Source organism: Notolepis coatsorum (assembly GCF_963971535.1).
Source record: "Notolepis coatsorum genome assembly, chromosome: 4".
Classification (NCBI taxonomy): Eukaryota; Metazoa; Chordata; class Actinopteri; order Aulopiformes; family Paralepididae; genus Notolepis; species Notolepis coatsorum.
This window is the reverse complement of record NC_140168.1, coordinates 126,471,269-126,484,748: the sequence shown is the minus strand read 5'-3', so window position 1 is coordinate 126,484,748 and position 13,480 is coordinate 126,471,269. Positions and strand designations below refer to the sequence as shown.

The 13,480-nt window shown below is 47.7% G+C and overlaps 1 protein-coding gene across 1 annotated transcript in view; it reads left to right on the top strand.

Annotated features, from left to right (window-relative positions):
* The window catches only part of slc7a8b (solute carrier family 7 member 8b), a gene marked incomplete at its 5' end in the record, with an annotated part of 137,784 nt that overhangs the window by 51,153 nt on the left and 73,151 nt on the right, over positions 1–13,480 (top strand). Inside the window, one exon of the mRNA XM_084312099.1 lies at positions 10,570–10,774. Coding sequence (XP_084168225.1) covers positions 10,570–10,774 — 205 coding nt within the window. The remainder of the gene's footprint in view (positions 1–10,569; positions 10,775–13,480) is intronic.

Below are 13,480 nucleotides of genomic sequence, written 5' to 3'. Positions count from 1 at the left end.
TGGGACAATTAATCGCCCAGCAAAATGTGTTATCGTGACAGGCCTATGATGTAGTTACTGATGTAGTTACTCTCCGAGAAGGACTGATGTAGTTACTCTCAGAGCAGGACTGATGTAGTTGGACATTGTGAATAATCTGACAGTTGAGATAAGATTGTGTCTTGGACCTCAGGGGGTGGCTTCTCTCTTTTTCTCTAATTATCTAAATCTTTATTGTATTTTTCTTTTTGAATATAATCTTGCTAATGTGGCAGATCTCACCCCCCCTCATGGATATGTGAAGGATGGGAGATACTTTTGCCATGGAAGGAGTAGTCAATTAGGTAGCTGATTAGTACTGATAGAACACACCTGCGCATCGTTTGTCCACCCACATCTCTCGTGCACACGCCCAGACCCACACACTACAAAGCCATTAGGTTAGTTAGGAGTAGGTTGGAGGTGAGGTTGGAGATGTTGTTTATTGAGAGAGAGAGATTGTAGTATTTGGAGTTGTGAAGGTGAGAGGTAGTGAGAGGTGAAGGCGAAGGTATTCATTGTGTACTGGACCCTGGACTGGCTGAGAAACCCCCTTGTGTACTGACCCTGGACCGGACGACTACCCGGAATAGTGAACAATCCCTTTTTCTGTCGGCAAGCCTGTTTTGTGTTTTTGACCCTCGGACTGAAACACGACCATTCTTTTGCTTTTTCCCACTGGATTCTGCCCTGAATTCAATAAATACTTGTATTGATTGATATTGCTCTTGTGTCGTCATTCGAATTTGTTTGTATTTGAACCGTGGCGAGTCTGAACCCCACCAGGCTTGTCACATTTGTTGGAGAATGCGGGCAGTGTTCCTTGGTTCAAAAACAAAACAAATTCGAACAGAAGCACAGGTGCAATGGCAAGTCCATTCAATGTGAAGGCGTTGTTTTTGGAGTGGACGCAGTACTCCGAATCGCAACAATGGATGGAACGGAAACGTCATGATGAGGCGATGCAGAACGTGAGAACGCCACAACGAGATCTTGAGCGAGACACGAGCAACGCCAGAGAAATGGAGACAGGAGGCGCTTGTTTCGTTTCACCGTGCGGAGGCTCGCAGCGAGGAGACATGGGAGCAACGTTAACCCCACGTTAACTCCTTCCTGGTCAAGCTGAACAGCGAGGACGACATTGAGAGCTACTTGTCGGCGTTTGAACGCACCACTGAACGGGAGAGCTGGCCACTGGTTAGTCTGCTGGCCCCATTTCTGTCTGGTATTGCCCAGACGGCATACCATGACACCGCCCCGCTAGAGGATAAATCATATCCTTAAGCATAAACCATATGCTTTTCTAAAAAAGGAAATACTGCGACATTCGGGAATCACTTTTCTCACACGCTCCCAGCGGTACCATGACTGGGCATATGATGGGAATTTATCCCCCAGAGAACATGACTTGCTACGGCTAGCAAACAATTGGCTATTAGCCGAGCCTCCGAACATTTCACCTATCGAACGGATGGCAATGGACAGATATTTACGTGCCCTTCCTGCCGACGCACGGAAAAGTATCAGCCAAACAAAGCCCACATGCTTCGACGAGGTCGTAGAGGGAATGGAAGTATATCAAGCAGGCAGACGCGCTATACCGGAGGAGTAGCAGCACGAAGTCTGGACCACCCAGCCAGCTAAAGGAGACGGGTAAGAGATCCGAATCACCCCGCTACATCAATCCCACACCCCTCTTCAGACCACCTGTAATGTATAATGACAGAAAGAAGTGTTTCAACTATGGCGAAGAGGGCCATCTTTCACATGACTGTCTGTCCATATAGAAATGACGTGTCAATGCCCTCTGCAGCTGAACCACACGTCGCAACCATGTGCACTTGCAACCGCCTGTTGGGCGGAGGACACAAGCATTTCCACGCTTACTCCAGTAAGAGCTAATAATTACGACACCACCGCGTTATTAGACTCGGGGAGCTCAGTGACACTGGTGAAACCAGAGTTGGTGGAAGGTCCCCTCCTTGGAGTCACCTGTGTGCACGGGGAGACTAGACGGTACCCGACTGCCACCACCGAACTGACCTCCACCCGGGGGAAATGCACGACGACCGTGGGGGTAGTTGAAAACCTCCCGGTGGCCGTATTAATTGGAACAGATTGTGCTTTATTCCGACCACTGTGGGCGAGTTTGGCGGCCGAAAGACACTGCACCCCCAGGACAGCATTGAGCTAACAAAATGTATCCTAGGTAGTATGTTCATTTTGATTATGGCCTGTAATGAGTTGGGAAAGCTCGACCATCTATCCAGATCTTGGTGCATTTTATATGTACCAGTGAATTTATATTTAGTTTTTTGATTAATGTGGGAAAATCTCTATGCCTGTACTTAAAATGTTCAACTATGGAGATGTCAGCTGGTAGTTGCACCTCTTTGGCTAACTCATTAAGAGGTAGACGAGCTGATTTGGGCCAGTTAATTTTGAAGCCTGATAATTTAGCGAAATCATCAATTATATTAAGTAACTTTGTGGCTGAATGGGAGAGGTCTTTCATAAAAATGTGTAAGTTAGGGCGGCTAGGTGGTGCAGTAGGCAAGGCGCTCACCACCAATGCAGAAGACGCTGGGTTCGAGCCCAGCTCTCCGCATTGCATTCAGCTTTGCTGGTCGTTCATACTAATACATTTGGCAGTATTAGGGGGTGGGAAGCTTATGGGTGGGGATCGGACGTTGTGGACAGCGACTCCTACAGGTCGGTTGGTGCGAGTGCGCAGTAGAATCAGGAAGCGACGGGGGCGGCGTCCCTCCAAAGCGCAGACCCCCGACGCTGAGAGATTGCGCTGTGCAGGTGAAAAGATGCGACGGCTGCTACCTCGAGTACCGGAGGGGACTCGTGCAATGTATGGCTTCATCCACATTACAGCTGGCTTGTGGGAGGCATGGCCAAACAGAGTTCGAGACAGGGGAGGGTAGAATTGGACGATACGAAATTGGGATGGGAGAAAAAGTAGATAAAAAAAAATAAAAAATTTGTAAAGAGCAATTTTGTGTGGTGTATCATTGATTATTATAGGGGCGATTTCTTGTTTGCCTAATAAATTGGGCTAAAGGTTCGAGGGAAAGTGCGAATAGTCCGGGGCTCAGAGGACAACCCTGCTCCGGGAAGAGTGGAGCATATTTTGTCTGTCATTATAATTGCTGATGGTGAGGCATAGAGCACTTTAATCATATTTATAAATTCCTTTCCCAGTCCCAAAGATATGACCACTCTAGTCTATCGAATGCCTTCATGGCATCTAAAGACAGAACCGTGGCGGAGTTATATTGTCCTTACTGTTGTCAATTAATGTAATAATCTTCTGAGATTATCTGCGGCTAAGCGTCCCACAATAAATCCGGTTTGATCAGTGTACCAGCACCATCATATACTTCTGCAGACGTCAGGCTAGTACTTTGGCAACATTTTTAGATCGGCCCCAGGAAGACTCAAGGGCCTATAACTGCCACAATCATTGGGGTCCTTGTCCTTTTTGAGCAGTAATGAAATTAAAGCCATATTTACATCTCTCAAGAATCCCCCCAGTTCAATGGCGTGTTCAATCATCTCCAGTAACAATGGGCCCAGCTGGTCCCAGAATGCTAAGTATAATTCAGGTGGAATCCCATCCCAGCCTGGTGCCTTACCCTCTGCATCTCAACAATTGTCTGAGTTCTGCAAGAGTGATTGGTCTCCCCAATTCCCCGGCCTCCTCCTTGGATAATTTGGGTATTTTAATCCTGCCAATAAACATTTCAAATTTAGAATGATCGAAGTTGACCCCTGAGCTATACAGTTGTGAATAAAATTCTCTAAATGTGTCATTGATCTTTTTTGAGTCCGTAGTAACTACTCCTTGTTGTGTCCTGATTGAAGGCATATACGAAAATCATTTGCGCGAATTTTCATTGCCAATAAATGGCTGGGTCTCGAACCATGAAAGTAATTGTCTCGTCCTATGTATTAGAAACTCAGTGTTGTCTTAAGTATGGAGTTTATTTCTTTTAACTAGCATCCGTTTTGTGTTCATTTGTTCATTGTAGTTAGTCTGCAGCGTATAGGTCTGTGTATAGTGTTTCCATTTTTGTTTATGCAAGTTGGAAGCGAAGAGTGTGACATGACTTCTAACGAAGCCCTTTACTGCATTCCACAGGACTCCAGGGTCCTCCACCGTGCCGATGTTAATCCTCAAAAATTCGGCTAGTTTTTCTCTGAATTCCATACAGAAGAATTCCGTACTCACTGTACACACATGACTGTGTGGCCAGGTTCAGCTCCAACTCCATAGTGACGTTTGCGGACGACACAGTGGTGGTGGGGCTGATCTCTAACAACGATAAGAAGGCCAACCTGGAGGATGTTGATGTACTGGCACGTTGGTGCCGGGATAACAGCCTTCTCCTGAAAATTGGTAAAACCAAGGAGCTGATCGTGGATTTTAGGAGTACAGCAGGGGACACACAAGCCACTGTGGATAAATGGGGCTATCGTAGACAGGGTGAGCAGTTTTTAAGTACCTGGGAGTCCAGGACCTGACATGGTCAACTCATATAGCCACTGTGGTAAAAAAGGCAAAACAGCGCCTCTACCACCTGAGACAATTAAGGAAGTTCAGAGTATCAGGGAAGGTGCTCCACTCCTTCTATTCCGGGGCTGTAGAGAGCATTCTGACTGGGAACATCACTGCCTGGTTTGGAAACGGCACAGATAGGAAGGCCCTACAGAGAGTGGTGCTCTCAGCAGAATGGACTATGCGTATTGCACTACCACCCCTGCAGGACTTTGCACAAGGTATGTCTAACCGCATTTCACTGTATGCCCTGGTATGTATGTGATGAATAAAACTCTTGAATCTTGAGAAGTCTTGTTTTTTACGGTTATGGGTTAGGGTTATGGGTATGCTTCTGAGTAAGTCAAGTAAAATGACATGAAATACCTCATTTGCCTGAAGCTTGAAGCAGGATGTGAGAGCAAGGCGCCTGAAAATGAATTAATTAGTGCTGTCAGGCGATTAAAAAAATGCATCTAATTAATTACAGGATTTGTAATTAATCTAATTAATCGCATAACCATTTTAGGCCTGATATTTTATATTCTATAATCATATTTCAAATTGCATGTGTCCGGATGGCAGAATTCAGTACTGTATCTACAAAACCTTCTGTTTAATCCCTTTTTAATTCCCTTTATTCATTTGCTTAGATTTTTCAGGTCTGGTAAATTTTTAGCATGGTGTTATTCAGTATAAAAAAATTTAAGGAAATTTAATTGATATTCTCATTTGGTTCATTACAATTTACTCAAGCCTAGTAACAGACAGTATTTCTGACACTGGGAATACATTCCCTGAGATCCATAGATGTCCCTAGAATCAGATAACAAGAACATGCAAATGGTTTTCATAACGCGATAATTTGCTGTGTAATTAATTAATCTAATTAACGCGATAAACTGACAGCCCTAGAATTAATATGTATTTTGAATTGGATTACTTGATTACAGTTATATATCGTAATAGCTTACGCTCTGCTCGTAGTGGAACATATCCAATATCCAGTCTAATACTAAATACATTTCTTCACATGTACACACCCATCCGCCTGGCCACACCCCCATCTGCTCCTCTACATAAGCGGGGATGTGGCCATACTAACAGCTCCTTCCCTATTTTCACCACCGACAACTGTCTGTATACACCACTTGAGTTTAGTGCCGAAATAGTTGTTGGAAAGGAGCTACGTGGACATTGTATCTTATTTTTTCTCTCTCGCCAATTTACGAGAAAAGCTAAGTCATAATGTCTGCACCTTCGGGGGGTTCGAACGCTCACAACGTCACCCTTCACCAGCGCTTCTCCATTGCCGCATCCGCCGTGGGGCTGCTCTGACTCCACGGTCGTGGCAGTCAGATACGCCCGAGCAGCGCCCGGTGGTGAGTCTGCCTCTCCGAGGGGCCGTTGAGCCGCAGTCTCCCGTGAGATGGCCTGGTTCCAGCCCTGGTTCCCCCGCCAGTGGACGGTCGGCCGACAGCTCCTCTGGTGGCTGGGGATTTGCGACGCAGGCTCTTCGCCTCTGCTCGCTCCTGTCGTAGGGCGACGAGCTGCGGGGGCGAACGGCCTGGCTTTGGGGTTGTGCTGGAGCCGAACGAGAGTGCTCTTGCCCTGTCTCCGTTTCCGATGGAAACTGAGGATCACATGGAGGGGGCGAGAGCGCTCTTGTTTAATGCCCCAATGGATTCGTATCATTCTCCCCCTCGGGGTGTGGCAGGGAGTGTTGCATCTCCTTGGGGTCCCTTGTTCTTGACCCTGAGACAAGATGCCCAGCTATCTGCCGCGTCGGTGGCGCCCGACATGGCAGCCTCCCTGACGCGAGTGACGTGAAACGGGGACAGGTAATCTCCCGCATCACTGGCGGGTTTGGTCCAGGGACTAAAGGACGGGGTGCCTCGGCTTGATAGCCCGATGACATCCATTCTTTGTCCCGAAGTGGTGTGGGAGCCGTTGCGGAAGCCGGTTCCCCAAGGGAAATCGGCTAGGCAGATGGCTAACTGGAGTGACCAGGCGTACATCTCGCAGCTAGCGCACTACATGTCAGGGATGATGGCGGGCGGGTCGGTATTGGATGACAATCAACAGTACCTTCATGCCCAGGCGGCTGGAGCCATCCTGCACCTTACCCAGCTGCAGGCGATAGCCGCCGGGAAGGGGCGCGCCCTGGCCACTCTGTCCCAGCGCCACCTTTTGGCTGGAGCAGGCGAGGGTGCCGGAACAGAAGAGGATTCCCCTGCTCACGGCCCCCCTCTCCGATGCTGGGCTGTTCGGGTCGGCCATGCAGCAGATGACGGCTGCCTGCAGAGAGATGGAGGAGGAGCGCGCTGTGCTCCAACCCAATTTCCCCCGACCCGATGCCACCGGTGATGGCCGACGAAAGCAACGCCGGCTTGGACCACGACCATTGCCTCCGCCACCACCGCCGCCGCTGCTGGGCCTTCATCCAAGAAGGCCAGGAGTGGAGGGAGTGGCTTGTCCACCGCAGCCAGCCGCCCCATGCCCGGAGGTGACTGTAGGGATCGACGTGACCAGGTGCCCCAGAACCGTCCCTCCGGGCCGGCTCCCCGTGGGGGCAAGCACCGTGATGCATGCGGCAGGCGCCGCTAGTGACTCTCCCCTGTTTACCCCTGTCCCCTTCCCCTCCCCAACATATAATTTTGTTACTAAATAAAAGGTCCCTCCTGGTGGGGGACTGTTTTTTGTTACAAACTGTGTTTATTCACTGTTATATATTGGGGATACGGTGTATAAACCCTCACCTAGCTGTGGGGTTGTGTGTTGTTTAAGTGAGTAGGACGTTTTCTTGTAAATCGCTCTGGTCGCTATATACATGTGTGATTGGCAAGGCCTGTGGCTAGCACTCGGTCGAAAGACTAGTCTTCCCTCATCATGAAGAAGACTGTGTTCTTCTTGTAATGGTAAATTTGACCGTTTTATCTGAGGGGGTTGTGTGTATTCTGTTACGTTGGAAGCATGGCATCGAGTCCACAACTTGGTTAGAGTGTTAGCCTACAGAAGTGCTCATATATGTAGCTTGTACCGAGGTCTTGACCCGCTCTTAAACGTCTGTTTTTTCTTTAGACATAAACACAGGTGACGTGTTTCGCACATGAGCCTAAAAGCCTTGTATATAAAACCCGTTCGCAAACGAGTTGTCGTCTGTGGCTGGCGTGCATTGGTTTAGCTTATCCTAGTGGATATACGCTTTTCATGTAGCATGCTAGCTACACGGGTATTATCGCTCCTGGTTGTTTTTCATCGTATCTGGGGTGTGGGGTCATGAGGGGGTGAACTGATAAAACCTCCCTCCCATTTTTTTCCTGAACGGTCAGGGGGTTGGGCCTCCTGTCCTTCGGGCTTCCTGTTGCGCTGTTGGGTCAGCGCGTCACAGGGTAGGGAGAAGGGGGGGGGGGCGGAGGGAGTTCCCTGGTCCCACGCCATATTTGGGCAGGTGGGTCACGGAATTCCCCCCGCCATAGAGTACGTCACTGGGCGCATTTCTATTGGTTGTGAGACTTCCGTGAGTTCTTTTCAGGCTCCATGTTGTGGACCTCTGTTGTTGTCAAGATGAGTTATGCGGTGCGTGAGAACTTAAAAAGAAGTTTTCTGCTCTGCGCTCTGTTGCATATGTCTTGAGCTTTTGGTCACGTAGCTCAATGTTGCATATATCTTTTCAATTGTTACTCACGTGGGAAGTCTCTCTGGGGGTTCTGTGTCTCCTCTCTTTATACAGAGCGGGGTTGACGGGTGTTTTCCCTCAGACGCGTCATATGGGACCCATATCTGTGTCTCTTGGCCGGCTTCCTGCCGCTCTCCCAGGCGGCTTGGAGGGAACGTTATCTGGGTTCTTGTTAGAATTACCATTGATATGTTTTGGGTCTCGACGTGTACATAGTGCTGGCCCTGGTGCTTCTGTGTGGAACCACGCATGGGCTTGCGCGCCTTGGTTGCTCATCATTGAAACAGCGTTTTTATGGGGCAACTAGAATGGAGTTTGTCCCGCTGTGGGGGTGTAGCCTCTTTGAGTGCTTCAGGGCGGCGTGCTGTAGGGGGGGAAGGGCCTGCTCTTGGATGGGCCCTGTCCGATACGCTGGCGATGTGGGGGGTGGTGTCACTAGTGACCGCCTGGTGGGGTCTCGATGCTGCGGCTGGGTTCTCCTTCGCGCTCCGCTGCTACGGCCTTGCCATGGGGTTGGGTTCTTGACCTTGACCCCGTGATATTAGGGATTGTAGCGGGGGTTTTTCCTTCCCGTTTGTTCCCTAGTGGCATGTGGGTTGCGTGCCTGTGTAGTCGTGGGTTCTTCTGTGGGAAGGTAAGTCCCACGATCTGCTCACCCTGTGCGTTTTGAGTTGCTAAACCCTTTTCGGACAGTCGGATCCGATTCCCTCCCGTCCTCCACTGGGGTGGTCCGGGGGCTCGGGTCCTCCCCGGTTCTGATGGTTGTGGGGGGCCTCAGCGGGTACATTTGTCAAGCTTCCGCTCTGCTCAGCTCCTGTGTTACACTACGAGCAGAGCGTAAGCTATTACGATATATAACATACGGTTATTCTATAACCATAGTTGAGTATAGCGAGCGCTCTGCTCAGACTCACTGAGGACCCCGTGGTCTTCGCCTTTGGTGGTGAAAGACTTGGGAAGGAGCTGTTAGTATGGCCACATCCCCGCTTATGTAGAGTAGCGGATGGGGGTGTGGCCAGGCGGATGGGTGTGAAATGTATTCAGTATTAGACTGGATATGGGATATGTTCCACTACGAGCAGAGCGCTCGCTATACTCATTTTCCGGCTGATTTATGAATCGTTTTCAAATAAATGCTAGATTATCGAGAGTATTTGTGTTCTTATGCACGATACAAAAGCGGGCTGAAAAATTGTTTATTCGTGCCGCGCTCAGTACCTAACGCCACACACACACACGTTGTGAAATCTGTGAAAAACGACTGATTAACCCAAAACTGGTAAAATAGATTAATTACCTCAGATCGGATGTTCTGCAAAAAGATGAATCCAATTCCTGATCGCCATTCCAAGTAGTGATCGTGTTTATTGATCCAACGTTATAGTCCGCATGATCCAAGCTGCTTCCAGCCTTGCCAGTGTATCTGGTAACACGACACTGCTTGCCAGAGGTGGGGAAACCCTTGGGCAGAGTTTTTCTCTGATGCACTTTTTCACTCAATCCAATCCAATGATGTGCATTACCATCCTGGAGACGATAAGGGGCGGTATTTGCCCTTTTCGAGCTCAGAGCCATTCCCAATGATAATGTCAGGCTGGACGGATGAAAAATGATATAAATGATAATAAAAGAAATAACGAGAAATCTTGTTATTGGCAACCAACGCATGGCGGCCAATAATGAGATATCTCGTTGTTGGCACCCAATGTGTTAAAATGGGTGAACTTTCACTTTAATAATAAAGAAAATGTTTCTTTTTAATCCTTTAACATTGACATTTGAGTGCTACAGTAGCTTGACTCTGTTGTTCCTGGGGGTTGACTTGATGCCTTAACTTACAGAGGAGGGGGGATAGTCTGAGGACAACGTGACTGTCGCCACCCTGAGGTCTGATCCTGATCACAATCCCAGGGCTGAACTCTGCCTTTTACAAGCTTTTTGAATATCTTGGCCACAATCCAGGCACACTTGGAAAGGGGCCGTGCATTTCAAACATACCTTGTGTACAGCAAACTATTAATGCGGATATAATTCTCCGTAATGGCTATGAAAGAAATGACCCCAAGGTTGAAAAGGACAACTGTTAAATCTACAAGAAACGGCAGCCGATGGGGGGGGCTCAACGGGAAACACGGTCACTTTCCGTCAATCCTTTTTGCTCTGCTTGTGTTTTTATTGCCAGAGTTGGCCTTTATTTGTTTGTATTTTTTTTCTCATGCTCTTGTCCCGCCCTCCGCAGGTCACATGACCTCAGTGTTTGGCCCTTCCTTTTTGATTGACGATTTCCATCTCTCCCCTGTCGTCTCTCTCTCTCTCTCTCTCTCAGGCAATATCATCGGGTCAGGGATCTTCGTGAGCCCTAAGGGCGTTCTGGAGAATGCCAGTTCTGTGGGTCTGGCCCTCATCGTGTGGGTGGTGACAGGAGTGATCACAGCCATCGGTGCACTCTGCTATGCAGAGCTCGGCGTGACGATTCCCAAGTCTGGGGGCGACTACTCTTACGTCAAGGACATCTTCGGAGGCCTGGCTGGGTGAGGGAGAGGGAATGGGCTACATTGATGAACAAGATCTCTCTGGATACAGTCAAACTGTCTTACCAACGTCTTGGTACTGGGAGAAGAAAATTGCCTCCTGCAATTCGCCAGTCAATATAAAAAAACTAAATTACATATTCTACAATTACAAGTATATATTTAAAGATATCTAATGACTTGTATAATATGACAGAATAAACATTGCTCTCATACCAGCAGTCATTTAGTAAATTAATTGGTTGCTTTTACCAATGGTTGATAAACTTATTTTCAAATTTTCAAAGATGAGGGAGAAAATATATTTGCTTCTCATTCTAGGGCTATCCCTGAAGTTTCACTAGCAATTAGCCATATTCGCACAACGGCCATTTTGTTCTTGCATCATGTGCTCAGGTTGGGTTCCTGAGCACGACATAAGAGCAAAATGGCAGCTGTGTGAATATGGTTAATTATCGGCGAAGGATTGAAGCTTCATTCTTCCCATGTGCAAAGTTTCAATGTGTGGATACATTAGTTATGGGGTACACCATCACCCCAGTCATCACCCACATAATAAACCTCTCCATAAAACAGGGACACAACCCCAAATATTTCAAAATTGCGAGAGTGACCCCCCCCCCCTGCACAAAAAAGGCAGCAACTTAGACCCAGGCAACTACCGCCCTGTTTCTATTTGTAGCAGGGTGGATTATCCCTACTTTATGAGAGTAGATGTACACTGTCACCAGGTAGTAGGAACGCAGCGGATCTGAGTCCAACTGAATCCCCGACTTTAGTGCAGGAGTATTAGGGTGGAGCCTTAGCCGAGAGGCTGGATGGGGCCTAGGATTTACTAACCTAGGGGTAGTGCGCTGGTCCTTCTTGCCCTCCAGGGCGACTCGCAGTAATTCCCCACACACCCACACTTCTCCTAATACTACCCGCACCCTCCCACACCCGGTGGCAGTAGTGATAGATGGTGTACTTTCTCCCCAAAGCAGTACCTTTCCTTGCTGATGAGCAGAGACCTGTCCCAATGATGCCTAGGCAGGGGGTGGGGAAAGGGTTAAACAATAAAATGCATTACCCGGGCAGAAAAGGGTTAAGACAACAGACTCTGTAACAGACACACACACAGTGCTCCCATTCAGTGTTCTTTACTGACTAATTCGCTCTTCGTGCTTACTCAACCCAATAAATACAGCTCTTCCCACACCGGTCAATACACAGTAATGTATTGGTACCAAATGGTACCAAAGCACCTCAAAGGTGCTTAAAACAAAATTACAAACATCACAAAACAAACTGGTCAGACTACTACTTGACCTGAACCCCAGAACCCACCTCACCCCTGCCCACTTTGACAACCTAGGATGGCTTAGAGTAGACGACGGAGTACAGCAACTTGCAATGGGCCTGGTCTACAAGATACACTATACGACCGGGGTGCCCATGTACATGTCAAAATACTTCCCAAAGGTCAGTGAATACCACAACCACTACACCAGAGGAAGCTCAACAAATCATGTTAAACCCAGATTCGGCTCAAACAAGGGACTAAACACGTTTCGCAATTATGCCACAACAATGTGGAATGCCCTACCCAAAGCTGTAAAGGAATGTGAATCCCTGCCCACATTCAAAACCGCTCTTAAAGAGCACCTACGGGAGGCTGCAATTCGAAACTGGCCACCGTAAATGCCCAAAACTTCCACCACCTCCTAATAGACAGTCTCCTCCCCACTGCATGTATATATTCCCTCCCCGCCGTATGTATATTTCTCTCCCACCCACCCACCCCCTCCTAATGTACAGTCCCCTCCCCATCATATGTATATACTCTGTCAGGATCTAGGGGTAACGGTACTGTATATTTGAATACCGTTTATGTCACAAATGTATCAGTACTAAATACCTATATGTCCCTATGCCATAAATGTCATGTATGTTGTGTATGTCATAAATGTCTATATGAAATGAAAATGGGGGACCCTGATGGAAACAAGACAAACGTCTTTCTCAGGTCTGCATCCCCTTAACAATTGTATGTATTGAGCCGTACTGTATTGTACCCATTCTGCAATCTGTTAAATAAAGTTTTCATTCATTCATTCATTCATTCATTCATTCATTCTGTCCCTTTAAGGGTTGAAATGCTAGGCACTGTTACGTACCAGGAGCTGATCACTTCTGTGTCACTGGGCATGCAGGTGAGGACTGCCAATTAGCCAATTAGTGCGGATTGGTTACCTGCTGGGAGCTTTAAAGGCAGACCTAGTAACACACATGCAGTGTCTGTGTTTGGAGGAAGAGCTGTCACATTCTTCTAGTCCGTGTCCGTTGGGTGTACCTTAGTACATTTATTTACATTTACCTTAATAGTTCCTTGCTATAGTAGCATTTTGAGTTAGAGCACAGGGTTTTGGTGTCGGTTTTGCACATAGGTTGCGTCCCTTGAGCCAGGGTCGTAACAGTTGGGCGCTCGTCCGGGATATTTACCTCTAGAAATTTGTTTGGTGTTTTTTTTTTTTACACGGGGTGTCATGGTATTATGGTTTGGGTGGTGTTCGTTACATATGGTGTAACGTGGGGGCTGAGCCATTTCATCAAACAGGTGAGTATGCCGTATTTGTTTGTAATTTGATGTGACTACTTATGCTGTTAAAAAATATAGTTTAGTGGGCACCACATGTAGATAGGGGCATTATTTTCTGGTTGTTGGTT